The sequence below is a fragment of the Jaculus jaculus genome, chromosome 3 (assembly GCF_020740685.1).
Source record: "Jaculus jaculus isolate mJacJac1 chromosome 3, mJacJac1.mat.Y.cur, whole genome shotgun sequence".
Lineage (NCBI taxonomy): Eukaryota > Metazoa > Chordata > Mammalia > Rodentia > Dipodidae > Jaculus > Jaculus jaculus.
The window spans coordinates 132,448,488-132,466,394 of record NC_059104.1 but is presented as its reverse complement, the minus strand read 5'-3'; the positions used below and the strand labels follow the sequence as shown (position 1 = coordinate 132,466,394).

The 17,907-nt window shown below is 40.6% G+C and overlaps 1 protein-coding gene and 1 pseudogene across 3 annotated transcripts in view; both read right to left on the bottom strand.

Annotated features, from left to right (window-relative positions):
• Mtmr10 (myotubularin related protein 10) overlaps positions 1-17,907 on the bottom strand; it is a 66,912-nt gene that overhangs the window by 21,830 nt on the left and 27,175 nt on the right. For all 3 annotated transcript variants that reach the window (XM_004658134.2, XM_045145394.1, XM_045145395.1), the window contains 6 exons: positions 16,103-16,286; positions 11,549-11,636; positions 11,378-11,466; positions 9,779-9,909; positions 7,766-7,835; positions 7,086-7,156 (listed from right to left, as the gene is read on the bottom strand). In XM_004658134.2, coding sequence (XP_004658191.2) covers positions 7,086-7,156; positions 7,766-7,835; positions 9,779-9,909; positions 11,378-11,466; positions 11,549-11,636; positions 16,103-16,286 — 633 coding nt within the window. The remainder of the gene's footprint in view (positions 1-7,085; positions 7,157-7,765; positions 7,836-9,778; positions 9,910-11,377; positions 11,467-11,548; positions 11,637-16,102; positions 16,287-17,907) is intronic.
• LOC105943983 lies at positions 391-1,993 on the bottom strand (annotated as a pseudogene).

Below are 17,907 nucleotides of genomic sequence, written 5' to 3'. Positions count from 1 at the left end.
AAACATCATCAATCACAGGTTAATGGGTTTAATAAGTTTACCCCTCTTCAGTTCCTATTTGCAGTACCCAATATTCCTTTGAAATACCAATCAGACCCAGCAGTGGCCAACAGTAAATTTTCATCTTCCAGAGTTGAAAAGTTCAGATTCTCCAAGCATTCTGTATTCCAGTGGCACTTGTCCAGAATTGGTATCTCCCCTAGCTGGGGAATTTTAAATGTGCCAGTGAAAAAAAGCTTTTTCCCCTTCAAGGGGAAGAAAGAAAATTATTCCTCAGCAGCCAGCCAATCTGGCTGTGAGGTCTGTCCTGTCCCATCTCTTCAGGCTCGCTCGCGCGCGCGCGCTCGCTCTCTCTCTCTCTCTCTCTCTCTCTCTCTCCCTCCCTCTTTCTCTTTTTTTTCTTTTTGCAATAGCGCAAGAGACCAAAACCTAACCTGAGTTACAAGAAACAAGACAGTGATGGCTAGTAAGGGAGTCAGCAGGAGTAACTGAGATACTCCTTCACCTCCCACATCCAATGTATGTGCTTCACAGAAAAACAATAACAACAAATTCACAAAATACAACAGTTAGGATTACAAAACCCATTCATCTGAGGGTGCCGGAAGGCAGCAAAGAGAGGTGGAAGGGTAATGGCACAGGAAGAAAAACCAAGTATTCAAATCTGTCCAGGCACAGGGGCTGGTAAATGTAGAAAAAAGCTGGAAAACCTGTGGTCTTTTCAGACTCACGGTGGTGGTAAAACTCCACATACTGGTGTCAGGACAATCCTGCCTTATGTGCACCAGAGACAAAGATTCCACTTCCTCAAAGAGAAGGGGATATGCAGAGGCCCTTGGCAGTGGGTCCCACGTTCCCTGGTAGGGAAGAACAGGAAAAAGAGCTGCCACAGCCTCCATCCAATCCCACCATCTCCTTTGGACAGCAGGAAACTCAGCAGCCTGCAGCAGCCTTCAGTTTGGCAGGAGATGGATGCGGTGAGGGGAGCTTCTCTGTGGAGGTTGAGCTGCTTAGGGCTGACTGCAGGTAGACTGTCTTGTGGGATAGTCTGTTGCTTAAGAAGACCACCAAGGAAAAGAGGCGCAGCTGGAAAAGGTATGCTTTCCCAGGAGTCTGCTTCATTGGCGCTGATGATGAATAAAGGAAACAGGACAGAGAAGAGGCAGCCACTGATGGTGTAGGAGGACTGCATTGCTGTGAGGAACGCCAAGGGCAAGCCAAATCCAAAGTAATAAGGCCAATTCCTTTCTATGTTTGATAATCGCTGGTGCATTTCAATTCCTTTATTGAACCAACGATACTCAAAGCAGTACAGTGAGTAAAGAAGTGACATATACAGCAGACTAACCAGCTGGCCAATGAGATGGATGGGGAAGAGACTCACAAACATCCCCTGGATAAGGAAAAGAGCCTGTAGCAGAAGGTTGAAGAGCATGTCAGCAATTATTTTGCTGACACTTGGGAATGGATGAGGCTTCCTCCCTGATACCTCAAATGCCAGGTCAGCTATATCCTGAAACCAAATGGCATTCACAACTTTGCTAAGCACAAACAGGGGGAGCACCCAAAGAGCACTGAAAATGGAGGTGAGAAAGAATTCCAGCCATGACCAGACATTTCCATGGAGTGATGGGTCACCAATGATCCAGGCTGTTACTGACTGAAGCGCAGGAATAAACAGTTGGTAAAACAAGAGGAGACTGAACCAGAATACTCCACCATACCAAGCACAACACTGGAAAATTTGACTAACAATGCATGGCTCACTCTCTTGTTTTCGCTCTATGCTCTGGGCTCTTCTCTGTGCCAGGACACTACTTGCCCTTCTTCGACACTGCTCTTCTCTCTTTTGCTGGATTCGGGCATCTAGCTTTGATTTGGTGTAAATGCCCCAGATGGAGTCTTTGATTCTCCTGCCAAGGTCCTGGAGAAAGGTTTTAACACTGTCCGCCATCTCCTCACCACCCACACTATCAATTACTCAGAGAGGGAAGTACCCCCGAAGTTCTCATCATGAAAGACCCCGCAACCCCGCCGGGCCGCTGCTTGACCCCCACGGCCCCGCTTGGCAGCTCCGCACAGGCCGCCCCACACCGGCCGCCCGCACTGGGCATGCCCAGGCCACCTCAACATATTTCTATAAACATTATAGTAACAACTCTCCCACCCCAAATCTAAAGTTATACAGAAATACAAATGATCCAGAATAGCCTAGACAATTCCAAACACAAAGCTAAAATAGTTACATTTATCAATATCAAAGCTTACCAAACTGGCATAAGGAATGACATTAGAGCAATGGAAGAAAATAGAGATCCAAATCAAGCCCTCACCATTTACAGTCAGTGATTTTTTTTATTTTTTAAATATGTTATTTATTTAAGAGAGAGAGAAAGAGGCAGATACAGAGAGAATGGGCATACCACGGTCTCTAGCCACTGCAAATGAACTCCAGATGCATGTGCTGCCGTGTGCATCTGGCTTTATATGGTACTGGGGAATTGAACCCTGGTCCTTAGGATTTTCAGGAAAGCACCTTAACCATGGAGCCATCTCTCCAGCCCCATAGTCAGTGAGTTTTGATAAAAGTGCCAAGGCAAATTAATAGAGAAATGATATACTTTCAACAAATGTTGCTGGGACCATACTCACATCGAAGTGAGATAATTTAAACTCCTGCCTTACAATACACACACAAAAAAATTCATTTGAAATGACTTAAAGGGGCTGGAGAGATGGCTTAGTGTTTAAGGCACTTGCCTGCAAAGCTAAAGGACCCAGGTTCGATTCCCCAGTACCCACATAATCCAGATGCACAGAGGGTGCATGTGTCTGGAGTTCATTTACAGTGGCTAGTGGTTTTGTCTCCTCTCTCTCTGCTTGCAAATAAATTAATTAAAAAATTATTCAAAGACCTAGATATAAGAGCTCAAACTAAAAAATTCTATAGAATAAACACAGGAAAAAAGTTTTTATAATTTTAAGCTAGGCAAGTAGCTATTTGATAAAATACAAAAAATCTTTACAAAAAGAAAATAGAAATTATATTTCAAAATTAGGAAATTAGTTTTGGGACAGCTTAGTGAGTAAATTCTTGACTTGCAAGTATGAGGACCTGAGTTCAATCTCCATCATCCAAGTAAATGCTAGGTGTAATGCTGCATACTTGTAATACTAGTGCTGGAGAGGTGGAGACAGGTGGAGCCCTGGAGCTTGCTGGTCAGTTGGTTTAGCCTAATTGGTGAGCAACAGGCCAGTGAGAGACTGTGTCTCACAAAGAAGTGAATGGTGTTCTTGAGGATAACACCTATGGTTGTCCAATAGTCTCCACATGCATGCACATCCCCTACATGTTGACACACACAAAAATGTATACATGCACGCATACCACATGTACACAAACACACAAATGTAAAATTAGTGTTTCTAAAGACTAAGAAATAAGCAGAAAGGCATAACCTGAGAGAAAGTACTAACAAATCATGCAAAATGGACTTGTACCGAGAATATATAACACCTTAGAACTCAACAGTAAGACAAAACATACTAGAGAAATGTAATGGAAAACTACAATGAGGACTACCATTTCACCTGTGCTAGAATTATTTTAAGACAGACAGTAGTGGTGGTGAAAGTACAGCAATCAGAATCCTCATTCATTGACAAGGACAAGGAAAATGTGGCTCAGCCACTTTAGAAAAGTTTGGTAATTTATAAACAAGACAGATATAAATATGGCATGTAACTCAGCAATTCCAGTTCTATGTATCTACCCAAGACAAAAAAAAAAAGCTATGACTTCCAGGGCTGGAGAGATGGCTCAGTGGTTAAGGAACCTGCCTAAAAAGCCTAACAACCCAGACTTGACTAACCAGTACCCACATAAAGCCATATGCACAAAGTAGTGCATGCATCTGGATTTTATTTGCACTGGCTAGAGGTCCTGCCATTCCTATTCTCTCTCCCTCTCTCTTTCCTTGGTGCAAATAAATAAATATTAAAAAAAAACAACTATTATTTCCAAATACTTTCTTGGTTTTTTTTCAAGGCAGGGTCTCACACTAACCCAGGTTGTCCTGGAACTTACTCTGTAACTCCAGACTGGTGTTAAACTCAAGGATCCTCCACTACCCTAGCCCTCTGAGTACCTGTATTAAAGGCATGTGCCACCATGCTCAGCCCCCAAAATTTTTATGTGATTATGCATAATAGCATATTTTATAATAATCATGGAAACAACCCAAATATCCATCAAGAAGTAAATGGATAATCAAATATATTTAAAAATAATAGGATAAAGCCAGGTGTAATGGTACATGCCTTTAATCCCAGCACTTGGGAGGCAGAGGTAGGAGGACTGCCTTGAGTTTGAGGCTACACAGTGAATTCCAGGTCAGTGTGGGCTAGTGAAACCCTACCTGGAAAAAATAAAGATAACAGGATACAACTCAGAAACTAAAAAAGAATCAAATTACTGATGCCATGTTTATGAAGTTCAAAAACATGTATGTTAAGCTGAGCATGGTGGGATAGACCTTTAGTCCCAGCACTTGGAAGCCTGAGGTAGGAGGATAACTGAGTTTGAGGTAAGGCTGAGGCTACAGTGAGCTCCACAGAGCCTGGGATAGAATGAGACCCTATCTTGAAAGAACAAACAAACAAGAAATGAAACATGCATGTTAAATTTTAAAAAGCCACATTGGTGTAGATGTCTGTGTATATGTGCACATACACAGATACGTATGTGTGATGTCAGAAGTTGATGCCAGATATATCTTCCTTGATCACTTTACACTTGTTTACTGATGCAGTCTCTCACTGGAATCGAGAGATCACTATTTTGGCAAGTTTAGCTAGCCAGCTTGCCCTAGAGAGCCCTTGTCTTTGCCTTCCAAGTACTGGTACTACAAACAGGCCTCTGTGTCCATTCACATTTATATGGGTATTGGGGATCCCAACTCGGTTTTCATACTTGTACTGCAAGTAGTTTATCAATGAACCATCTACCTTAGCCCTGGTTTTTGGAGATAATGTTTCACTGTACCCCAGACTGGCTTCAAACTCACAACCCTTCTGCCCCTAATTCCCAAGAACCAGAATTACAGGTGTACACCACCATTCTCAGCTTCGATCTTTTTCCTTAATCCTGAGTTTTTAAAAAGTCTGTCTCACTGAAGTAAGTTAAATTTGACAACTGATCTCAGTGGTACAGCCCTTGCCTAATATGCACAAGGCCTTAAATTCTCAGTACTAAGAAAACAAACAAACAAACAAAGAATACAATTGGTAAAAACATTTCCAGAACCGTAAGTAGCATCCTATATTCATACACTATGTGATGTAACTATATAATAAAACAGTAGCTCATGCTCTATAAATTTTATCTGTGCACTCAGAAAATCTTTCTGCACTGTTATTTAACATATAACTATCCTTTGCTTACCTGATAAGATTTTTTTAGGTTGCAGTTTAGTTCTAACAATCATCAAACAAAATTCTAATTCAAATTATTGAACTCAAGCTATTTTATTTAAACTATGTGATGGTTTGGATGAGATGCCCCCCTTGAGATTGGGCCAGCTGACCTGCACTGGAGCAACAGGAGAATGTAGACTCTTTTGAAGGGGTCTGACTGCTCAAGGAGTATCCTGTTCTTCAAAATCTGCTTTATTTCCTCCTGGATAAACAAACTGGCACCTTATCTGGTATTGTGGAGTATAAGAAATGGAGGAAAGAGAGGGTCATTGAGTTTGCAACACAGTCTTGTGTTTTGGAAATGGCCATGGGCAGGGTGAAGCAGGTTTGTTGGACACCTGCATGGAGACCTGACAGAGCTGTAAAGATGAACCGTGGATTGCAGCAGAGACCCAGTGGAGATGCTGGAACCATAAGCTGGCTGCTAAGAAAAGCCATAGGCTCTGGATGAAGTTTTCCAGGACTGTGAGTAGCCTAGCTGGAGGGGCAGAACTGGCACTCCAGAGACTTGTTGCTGGATAGAATTACTGGACTTGGAGACTTGTCACTGGTTAGAGTTGCTGGACTTAGAGCTACATAGTTTGGTGTTTGCCCTGTTTAAATCATGTATTGCTTGAGTATTTCTGTGCTATGCCTAGTGCCATCTTTTGCAGTGTGAATGTTTATTCTGTATCTTTATGGTTTTTTTTGAGGTTATTTTTTGGTATTATGGCTCAGTTAAAAGATCTTGGACTATGGTGATATAAGAACATCATTGGGGGCTGAAGAGATGGCTTAGCGGTTAAGTGCTTGCCTGTGAAGCCTAAGGACCCCGGTTCGAGGCTTGATTCCCCAGGACCCACGTTAGCCAGATGCACAAGGGGGCGCATGCATCTGGAGTTCGTCTGCAGTGGTTGGAAGCCCTGGCGCGCCCATTCTCTCCCTCTCTCTCTCTCTCTCTCTCTCTGCCTAGTTCTCTGTGTTGCTCTCAAATAAATAAATAAAAACCAAAAAAAAAAAAATTAAAAAAAAAAGAACATCATTGGAATTGATAAAAACTATGGGGATTTTTAAGGTTGGATGAATGTATTGCATTTTATGTCATGTGTGGTTATCAGTTTATGGGGGCCAGGATGGAATGTGGTGATTTGATTCAGGTGTTCCCCATAAACTTAGGTGCTCTGAATGCTAGGTTCCCAGTTGATAGAGATTTGAGAATTAACACCTCCTGGAGGCAGTGTATTGTTGGGGTTGAGCTTATGGGTGTTATAGCCAGCTACCTCCTTGCCAGTGTTTGGCACACTCTCCTGTTCCTGTTGTCCACCTGATGTTGGCTGGGGGATGAAGTCCACCCTCTGCTCATGCCATCACTTTTCCCTCCATCATGGAGTTTCCCCTTGAGTCTGTAAGCCACAAGCTGCTCTTGGTTGGGTGATTTCTACCAGCAATACAAATCTGACTGCAACACTGTTTTACTCAGATGATGTGTAACATCTGTAGTGGCAACACTATAGCACTGTAAATTAAGTGAGACAGCTAAGGTGGATATAATTTACATTGATGTGGACAGTTAGTCTCCCAGATGGGCTTGCTGGTATGGGTCATGGTATTTTCAGGAATCATTTAATTACCTTGTAGGATTACAGAGACATGTTTGCATTCTAGCATGTACACAAGTTCTGCTGAATGTTTAAGGAAGGCCCTGAAAAGAAAGAGGAAAAACAGTTAAATATCAAATTTCTACCAAAATAACCCATTATTCACTAAATGCATTTAGAGCACCAGCCTTTATCAATGTCTTTTGTACTTACGAAAATGATTTTTTTTTTCTCATTTTCTTTTACAAGTGATTCTTTAATGTATTGTAACATCAGGGAAGGAAGAGGCTGACCTATGTAACATTCGGGCAATGGTAAAACTGTGGAGGTAAAGATGATAGAGTAGTTGCCAGAGGATAGGGAGTGGGAGCGGAGGGGACTCACCTATAATAGAGGTTTCACAAAAGACCTAGCAGAGGGAGGAGCTATGTACCTTGACTGAGATCCTTCACTGGTCTTGCATCTTTACACATGTGATAAAACTGTACAGAAGTACATGCACATGTACACACATGAGAGCATGTACAAATTGATGAAGTCTGTAAATTATACCAATGGCAACTTTTGGTTTTGATGCTATACTCCAGTTATGTAAGAGACTGTCATTAGGAAATGCTAGGTGAGGAGTGCATGGCTCTCTGTACTATTTTTGCACTTCTTGTGAGCCTATCATTATTTCAAAGTAAAAAATTAAATAAAAAAAGTTGACAAACCTGACATATTCTAACCACCGAGTACTTTCCAGTGAAGATAACCATTTTTCTTCAGTTTCTTCAAAAGGCTCTGCAAAAAAAATGCATACATATATGCATGTGTGTTTGTGTGTATTTGTCAGCATACAAACACAAACACAAGTTTTTAGGCTTTTTAAGTTTTTTTGTTTGTTTGTTTTTCATTTTTTTTTTTAAACAGGAAGGTAGGGTCTTGCTATAGCCCAGGCTGACTATGTAGTTTCAGGTTGGCCTTGAACTCACAGCAGTCCTCATACCTCTGCCTCCTGAATGCTGGGATTAAAGGCAGGCTCCAGCATGCCTAGCTTTAAAGCTTAACTTCACATGAACAGTATCAAAGTTAAGAGATATCACATACTAATATTTAAAAGTTAGCATTAAGGATGTGTAATGCATTTTTACTATAGTAAACAGAGGCAGTACTTAAGACGATGTATTACAATTCTTATTTTTTTGAGTCTCATTATGTAGCTCAGGCTGGCCTCAAACTAATGACTCTCCTGCTTCAGCCTCCCAAGTGCTGGGATTATAGGCATACACCACTGTGTCTGGGCAATATGTTCAAGTTTGTAACAAAGCAAAGCATTCCTTTGGGCCCCATCTTCTATCTTCTGGCTCTTTCAGGGAAATCTTATGTCCTGACAGCTGGTGATTTGTGGCTTCATGGTCAACCCATGCATAGATTCTGGCCTTCTCTACTCACACAAACAACTAGTTGGGCACACCAGTAGTTCTGTTGTTGCAAGCTCTGCCTGCCCTGCTTACTTTCCTTCCCAGTTGTTGGTTCTACCTTTCTGTGCATGTGCCCCTGTGGGTCACACTATTCTGCCCAGAATGTAGGTAATCATTTAAGGGATCACCTTTTAAATCTTTTGTGTGTGTGTGTGTGTGTGTGTGTGTGTGTGTGTGTGTGTGTGTGAGAGAGAGAGAGAGAGAGAGAGAGAGAGAGAGAGAGAGACAGAGAGAGACAGAGAGAGAAAGGGGAGGACGAAGAGAGAGGGAGAGCGCATGCATGCACAGGCATATATGACATGAGGTGCATGTGGAGGTCAGAGGGCAACTTCAGCTGCCCTTTTTCACCTTTGACCATCTTTCTTGTTCAGCACTATATATGCCAGGCTAGCTGGCCCATGAGCTTCTGGGATTCTACTGTCTCTACCCCTATCTCACCACAGGAGGGCTGGGATTACAGATGCTGGCTGCTTTGTCTAGCTTGTTATATGGGTTCTGGGAATCCAAACTCTGGTTGTCATACATGTACAGCAAGCTGTTTTACCCACTGAGCCATCCCCCTAGCCCCAGGACTTTGTTTTTTAAACATCCTGCTCCATCCTTGCCAAGCTCTCTTTCTATACCGGTATTCACTTAACATCCAAGACCTGCCATAAGACTGGCTCTCCATATGCACAGGTGACACAAAGACTCTTCCCTTAAAAAGGACACTCTATGCCCAAGATACTTTCATATGACACACACCTTAAGGCACAGTAAACTAACTTTGCTCAGAGATCAGAACTCTGAAGTCACACATATAACACTGTTGTCTGAGACCAATGTTGAATTACTTATCTCAAATTATAACCATATGCTTTGAAATCTTAATCAGCTTGTCTACTTAACTTTTTTTTTTTTCTTTTTTTTTCGGGGCAGGGTCTCATTCTAGTCCAGGAGTCTCAGGGTGGCTTCAAACTCACGGCAATCCAACTACTTCTGCCTCACAAGTGCTGGGATTAAAGTGTGTGCCACCACACTGGTTGCAAATGCTTTTTTATAAAGGTATTTTACTATACTTTTCATGATTTGGAGGAGAATGTAACAGGTTCGTTTTTTTCCTCCTCAAAACAAAAGGCAGTTTAAACTTTATTTTCTAGCTATTGAATCTTTCCTTAGATAGAATTACTGTATATTTAAGGAATACCACTTTTCCTGATAGTTCTGATACAATTCTTTACTGTTCACACACTATACACAAGCACAAAATAAAAACGTGATTACCATTTACACATAGTTGCTTAAGTTTTACAAATGCCGCCTGTATTTCTTGAATATTGGGCAAGGTCTTATCCAAATCTGATTTGTAAACATCACTTCTCTGTGGATGACTTTTAGTTATTGCATTACAAATCCTAGTGAAGACAAAACCTTTAGTTACTATTCATCCGTTTCTTCTACATGGAACATTTATTAAATGCCAAAGGACTATTCTAAAAGAGATGAACAAGAAAGGCTAGGATACTGCCCTAGTGCAGACTGTATTCTTGTGGGTAGGCTACAAATGATGAGAAAGTAAGTGCCCTGGATGATGAAATCAGGTCAGAATGAGCTCCTCTATGAAGATGATACTGAAACACAATAATCACAGGAGAATTTCTAGACAGAGACAGCTAATGCAAAGGTCCTGTAGTGGCAAACAAGCATGGCTATTAGAAAAAACAAGACAAGGCCTGCATTAGATATCATGCACAAGATAAAAAGGTATGGAGATGAGGTTGGACAATAAAAGGAACCTGAGAGCAGGACTGCTAAAACACACAAGGCGTAGCTGGGGGAAATTCAGTCATAGAGTGCTTGCCTAGTATGTGTGAGGTGCTGGGTTTGCTACACAGGTTCATAACAAACAAAAAATCCAAACAAACACAAAGGACTTCAATAGCTCTTAGGCTTAAGTCATCAAACTGTCCTCTGCTTAGCACGCTTTATAACTCTTATCCAACAGTGTTGCAACCCTCCCTCTAACAGCAAATTCCTAGCTGAGCATTTCACTGAGCACAAGTTAATGAAAGCAAAACTTGAAGTACAACAGAATAGACAGTTCTAATGTGATTAAGATGAACTAAAATACATCTAATGTAAGGTAAAACATAGGGACTTGTGTGACTTGTACTCATTTTCTTTTCTGGAAAACGGAGGAGTTAAAGGTCAATTGACAGTTATTTACTTTAGCAAAAGTGACTTTCTTTGTTATGATCTGACTATTCTACTAACTGTGATACTTCTGAACTCCTCTAGGCTGATTTTCTAAGAGCTGTTCATTTTGTCCAATGAGTATTTTAGAAATATGAGGTACTTCCTGGGCTAAATATATAATAGTGTACAAAACAAACACAGTCACCTCATGTGGCTTCATGAGAAAGATAGGCAGTAATCAAACTGTAACACACATATAAATAAAATGGGAACAAATGTGGTGAAGAAAAGCTAGAGGGCTCTAGAGAATGCCTATGAGGACTCATCTCACATGGAAGGTGGGGAAGGCTTTATCACAAGGTAACTCTGAACTGAGGGATAAGGAATGAGCTAGGGCTAAGTAGGTAGGGTGGAGAGTACTCATAGAGAAACACTAAGAAGGTAACCCAGGAGAGGGAAGTCCTGACAAATGTTAGGAGAGTGAAGACCAGAGAACTGTCCAGATGGCTACAACCTTGGAGACGGAACACAGGAGGAAATGGCGACATAGTAACACACTGATGAAGTTCAGTTGAGGTGAACTGTACATGGGCTTATAAAATTTCTGAAAGAAATCAATTAGTATGAGGACATACTGTATTTCCTCATGACACAAATACAATAAGCAAACGCCATTTTCTCAATTACCTCTGGTCAATTTTTCTCTGCTGCAGCACATCTTTGATGAGGGCCATTCGCACAAGAGCACTGCCATTGGAGTGGCTCCAGCACCAGAACTAGGAGACACGCAGAATCCTTATTTAACTGGGTAGAAATAGCAGACATTAGCATCAATGACACCCCAAAGAAACCACTTACTGGCATCCTTCTTCCAACAAAAGAATGGGAAAAAATCTTCAGGTCTTGGTCAGCTAAAGAACTTGGCACTACAAAGTATTCTGGAAGGCTAAAGAGAAAAAGAGATCACACATGAGAATTCTGTGCTCATCAATGCTTACTGTTGTGCTATTCACAATAGCTAGAAAATACTATCAGCTTAGATGCTCATCAACAGATGAGTAAACAAACAGTGGAATTTCATTTATCAATAGAGAAAAATAAAATCATGACATCTGCAGAAAAATGGGACAGAACTGGAAATCAATATGTTATATAAAATAAGCCAGACTCAGAAACACGAATATGTTTTCTTTCCATATGCAGAACCTAGATTTAAGAGAGAGAGAGAACGTGTGCACACGAGTGTGCATGTGCGTGTGTGTGTGAGTGCACACGTGCATATATGCTAAAAGTCGGAAGAGGACCATTAGACAGGAGGAAAATATTTTAAAGGAGTGGTCAGTGAAGAGTAAAGGAATACATGTGACATCAAAGCAGAAAGGGTGACTATAGGAAGCAGTAGATCAGAAAGAAAAGGGAAAAGGAACTGGGGAAGACAATAGGAATGGGGAATGAATTAGAAGAAAATACAGTAACACTGATATATGAACATGCCATGAAACCTATTTCTTTGTAATACTTAAAAAATTAACTTTAGAGCCAGACGTGGTGGCACATGCCTTTAATTCCAGCACTTGGAAGGCATTGGTAGGAGGATCACTTTCAGTTTGAGGCCACCCTAAGACAACATAGTGAATTTCAAGTCAGCTTGGACTAGAGTGAAACCCTACCTCAAAAAACCAAAATAAATAAATAAATGAACTTTAGGAGCTGGAAAAATGGCTCAGCTGTTAAAGACACTTGCTTTCCCCAGTACCCATGTAAGTACCATGCACCAAAGTGGTGCATGCATCTGGAGTTTGCTTACAACAGCAAGAGTCTCTGGTGCACTCATTCTCTCCTCTCTCTTAAATAAATATATTTTTGAAACTGTACCCTTTACATATACATAGTTTATAAAATTAACTTTCAAAAAAGCAAATGTCCTGTGCTTAAAGTAACAATAGTGTGTTCTGTATACCCAATCTAGAATTAAACACATCTATCCTTACTTAATATGCACTCTGCCTAGTAGCCATATTGGAGTGCACCAATGATCCTGCACATCTCAGTGTACAACATGCAATGTATTCTATTCTCATAAAATTAACATTCACAGCATCATAAAAATATAGAACAATTTTAAGTATTTAAATTGATAAGCTCTGGGTAAGAAGATTACAGATGGGCAAACAAAGAAAATCCCATAAATCTATCAAGGTGTTCAAGCTCTCTCCTTCTTATCTCCCTCTTCCACCCTCCCATCCCTTTAAGGCACCATCAGTCTCTAGACACATATCAGACCAGTTACTGCTGGGCAAGTACACTGCTCCTTTTAGAAACCTTCCATCTTCTTTCTTCCACACAGCTCAGACAGAAACACACTTGACCGGCCTTGTCACAGGCTTTTAAGCAAGCACCTTCAGCAACTGAGCCATCGCCCCAGTCCCTTTGTCAAATGCTTTCAGGACATTATACTGAAACATGCAGGCCATGAAAGTCAAATCCAAGGGGAAGTAGAAGATACAAACTACATGATCCAAAGCACTTTCCTTAGACATGTATGTCTAGAAGTTCCCTGTACATGATCAAATGGCAATAACATGGTAGCACTCCCTGTCCACCCTCAAAAAAAAGCTAACTCACAAATTAAAGAGGACTTCAGTGATTCTAAAAAAAATTCCAAAAAGCTCACCAGTAACAAATGATATTAAACAAACAAAAGTTTCTAGTCAGTTTTGAAGGATTTTGGGAATTAGGTCACTATTCTGAAAACTGGCAAGTAAAGGACAGAAAGGGGAAGATTTACCATATGTGTGTATGTGTGTGCATATGTGTTTGTTTTTAAATATGAACTATACAAGAGGACTGTGGTGGTTTGAATAGAATAGATGGCCCCCAATATATTCAGTTGTTTGTTTGAAGTTTGCATCTGCAGCCATCTGGCTGGAGGCAGTATCACTGGGTGGATCTTAAGGTGTCGTGGTGGGTTCCAGATTTCAATCTAAAGATATGCAAAGTGTGCCTAGCTGGAGTTCCTGAGTGTGCTGTGCTGTGTGGCTTTTCACTTTTGGCTTGTGCTTCTCTCTCTCTGCTTAGGCCTGTGAAGGCAGGCCAGCTTCTTCTGCCATTACTGCACTTCCCCTGGATCTGTAAGCTTCAATAAATCCCTTCCTCCATAACTGTGCCTGGTCTGGAAGTTCATCTCAGCAAACCCGAATCTGTCTGCTACAAGGACTAAGAGCTGGTGGGGAAAAGTTCAATAGAAAGCAGAAAGATGACAGGATTACAATATAACCAAGAGTAATCATTAATATATTAACAACTCTAGTCAATCATCCTCATCCTCACTCCCATGAAAACTATTTTTGGCAGCTAAATCATGAAATAAAAGGGTACTTTGTACTAGACACATCAGGCTTGAGGCTACTACTGCTCAGTCAGCATTCTAAAGTGTACACATGAGAGACACACAAAGATAAAGTGATCAGGAGGAGGGGAGGACACAGAGAGAAAACTAGAGATAGGATGAGATATATCAGAAGGGTCACCACTTGGTGGAACATTGCCAAGAGCACTGAACCTGGATCCAATTACATCTGGAGAGCTAAGTAAACATATCGTCAGCAAAAGAAATACCTCTGGTGGCATCACCATACCTGATCTAAAGCTATATTACAAAGCTATAGTAATAAAAACAGCATGGTACTGGCATAAAAACAGGAGCATAGACCAATGTAATAGATTTGAGGATCCGGGCTTTGGGTCAAACAACTATGGCTACTTGATATTCGACAAAGGCCTGAACAATATAGGCTGAAAAAGACAGCATCTTCAACAAATGGTGCTGGACAAACTGAATAACGACTTGCAGGAAACTGAAACTTGATCCACACATTTCACCATGCGCTACATTCAAATCCAAATGGATCAAAGACCTCAATATAAGACCAGAAACTCGAATACTACTGGAAGAAAATTTAGGAAGTACTTTCCATGATACAGGAATGGAAAAAGACTTCCTGAACAAAACCCCAGTAGCTCACTATCTTAAACAGTCACTCAACCAATGGGATCACATGAAGCTGAAGAGTTTCTTTACAGACAAGCATACAATAAGAAAAGCCAATAGAGTACCTACAGAATGGGAGAAAATATTTGCGGGTTATTCAACTGATAGAGGCCTAATCTCTAGAATCTACAAAGAACTCAAAAAGCTAAACAGTAAGAAGTCAAACACTCCACTCACAAAATGGGGCAAAGAGCTGAACAGGCAGTTCACAGAGGAAGAAACACAAATGGCAAACACACACTAAATAAAATGTTCATCATCCCTAATCATCAGAGAAATGCAAATTAAAACAACTATGAGATTCCACCTTACCCCAATAAGGATAGCCAACATCAAAAAATCAAATGAAAATAAATGCTGGTGAGGATGTGGAGGAGTAGGAACATTCATCCACCGTTGGTGGGAATGTAGGATGGTACAACCACTTTGGAAAGCAATATGGAGACTCCTGAGAAAGCTGACTATGGAGTTACCAACAGACCCAGTTATTCCCTTACTGGGCATCTACCCTAAAACCTTCAAACCACAGGCCAGAGAGATTTGCTCAATCATGTTTGTAGTGGCTCAATTCATAATTTTTTTTTTAATTTTATTTTTTGAGGTAGGGTCTCACTCTAGCCCTGGCTGACTAGAATTCACTATAGTCTAAGGGTGGCCTAGAACTCACAGAGATCCTCCTACCTCTGCCTCCAGAATGCTGGGATTAAAGATGTGTACCTGCTAACATTTTTAAGGAAACACAGGAAGCAGAAAAACATGGTAAAGGACATCATAGATATTAAATCAGTAATACAGGTTGACCTGGAATTCATTATGTCATCTTAGGGTGGCCTTGAACTCAAAGCAATCCTCCTCCTACCTTTGCCTCCCAAGTACTAGGAGTAAAGGCATGAGGCACCATGCCCAATGACCTGGTATTTTTCTGCAAATATCATGGTAAGTATAAAGAAGAAAAGATGAAAATGTAGTACATTAAAACACCTAGGAAACATATCAAGAAAACTGAATCTAAAACTTTCTTTACTGAACATACCAAATTTTAAAGATAGTTATTAAGATTAAATGCAAATAAACTGACTAGATTACTGATGATAGAAAGAAACTGCTATCAACTTCTTTCAAAGGATATTGATATTTCTTTGCTAAGAAGCCCTTATCTTTAAAACAATGTAGCAATAGCTGTTAAAACATTATTAAAAACAAATACTTTAGTACCAATAACTTGAAAGTTAAATGGCAGTAGTTGCATTATTCTTCAGAAGTCACACACACATTCTATACAGATAGTTGTCATATATAAAAAATGTGTATGCTTATATATAACTGTTATACACACATATAATTGCTAAAGTAGAGCTTACCAAGTAGATATCATGTAACCTTCGTTAATAGAACAAACTCTCCACCCAGAGGCACTTGTCCTCTTGATTTCTCTGTCCCAATCTGAATAAGTTTCAAACATCGGTGTCTTTTGGATGCTGCCACCACCATTTCCACTCCTTCTTCCTCCTCCACCTCCTGAAGGCATTCCATTAATTTTATTGGCTATAGGAAAAGCAATATTGTTAACTTTGTTGAATGAGAACCAGTCATTTTCAGCCTGCATTTGCTCTGCTCTTTTTATGCCTCCTGTCATATACATGTTCTGGCATAAGACCTCTAACTGTGTTTCATCTTTCATGTCTCACTTTGCCCTCTTTCCATCTAAAAATAACTCATCTGATCCTTATCCAGTTCTCATTCTGTAAACACTTAATTTTCCTGTTTTTCTACTGGCTTTGTCTCCTCTGCCTTCACACATAAGCAGGTCAACTTGACTTTGAAAACTTTCATTTGATCACACTGGTTGACAACAGCTTCTAAGCCACACATTTTTCTTCTTCCTTTTACTGATAATCTCTCTATATAATGAAGAATGACTACTGCTCAAATTTCCTCTCCATTTACTGTCTCCTTATTTTTCTATTGTCTTTCATCCCTACCACTTTATGGAGCTAATGACTCATTCATCTCCCTGCTCTAAATTCTGAGGTAAATCTAAGTCATTTACATGTTTTCTTTACATATTTTGCCCGGGAGGAAGGATGAATGCATCTAACAATTGTATCTGTTCTCAAGTCCTCAAAATATTTATCCAACTCCAACTTTTCATTTACATGCTTCTTAGGAAATTTTGGTTTTGTGTATCTACTCAATTTGAAAAGCCCACAGAGTTGCTTGTACTTTGTGGAAGCCAGAGTACTAACCCCATATAGTGAGTCCGGCAGGATGGGCCCAGACTTCCCTAAGAAAGGAGCACTGTAATCCTCTGGGAGCAGACCAACAGCCTGGGAGTACCTGCAAAGTGGCCGAGGTGAGGAGCTGTACCAGTCAGTGTCTTACTGCAATGTGCAACTGGGCAGTCCCTACCCAGGCTGACGTTCCTGACTAGATGCTGACTACATTAGAACCCATCAGCAGCCTTGCACACATGCCTGTGCCCTTTGAAGATATTAGCTTTTCCTTTTCTAACACAATCAAACAAATCTAAAAAGCCTTCTTCTGGCTTTAACGATCATTCACATAGGTCTAAGGAGATGGCTCAATCAGTAAACTACTTGCTATGCAAGCACAAGAACCTGAGTTTGGGTTCCTAGCAGACATGTAAAAAGCCAAGTACAGGAGGCAGTGTGTGCCTGGAACCCTAGTGCTGGGGAGACAGATATAGGCAAACCCCAGGGGCTTGCTAGCTAACTAGTCTAGCCTAATTGGTGCGTGCTTGGTTCTGTAAAAGACTGTCTCAAAATAATGAGGTGCAGAGAGACTGAGGAAGACACCAAATGGTAACCTCTGACTTTCGCATGCAGATGTACGTTTGCAGACATACGTGCACCCACACATACACAGACACACTATTTACTGTTATTCCCAATTTCCATTCTTCTTTGCAGCCACACAAAATTTTCAGTTATCTATGAACATATTGTGCTCATTTCCACTGACTATTTATTAACTACTGGTAGAAGACACGCATCTTTTGAGAACTAACAATGACATAAGACCAGAAAGATAAGGTTTTCACCTCTTATTTTGAAAATGCTAAAAGGACAGAGGGAATAAGTGCAATAGCTATAATGTTCTGAATAAATGCAAGCAAAGAAAATGCAGAAGAGATAGACCATGGTCT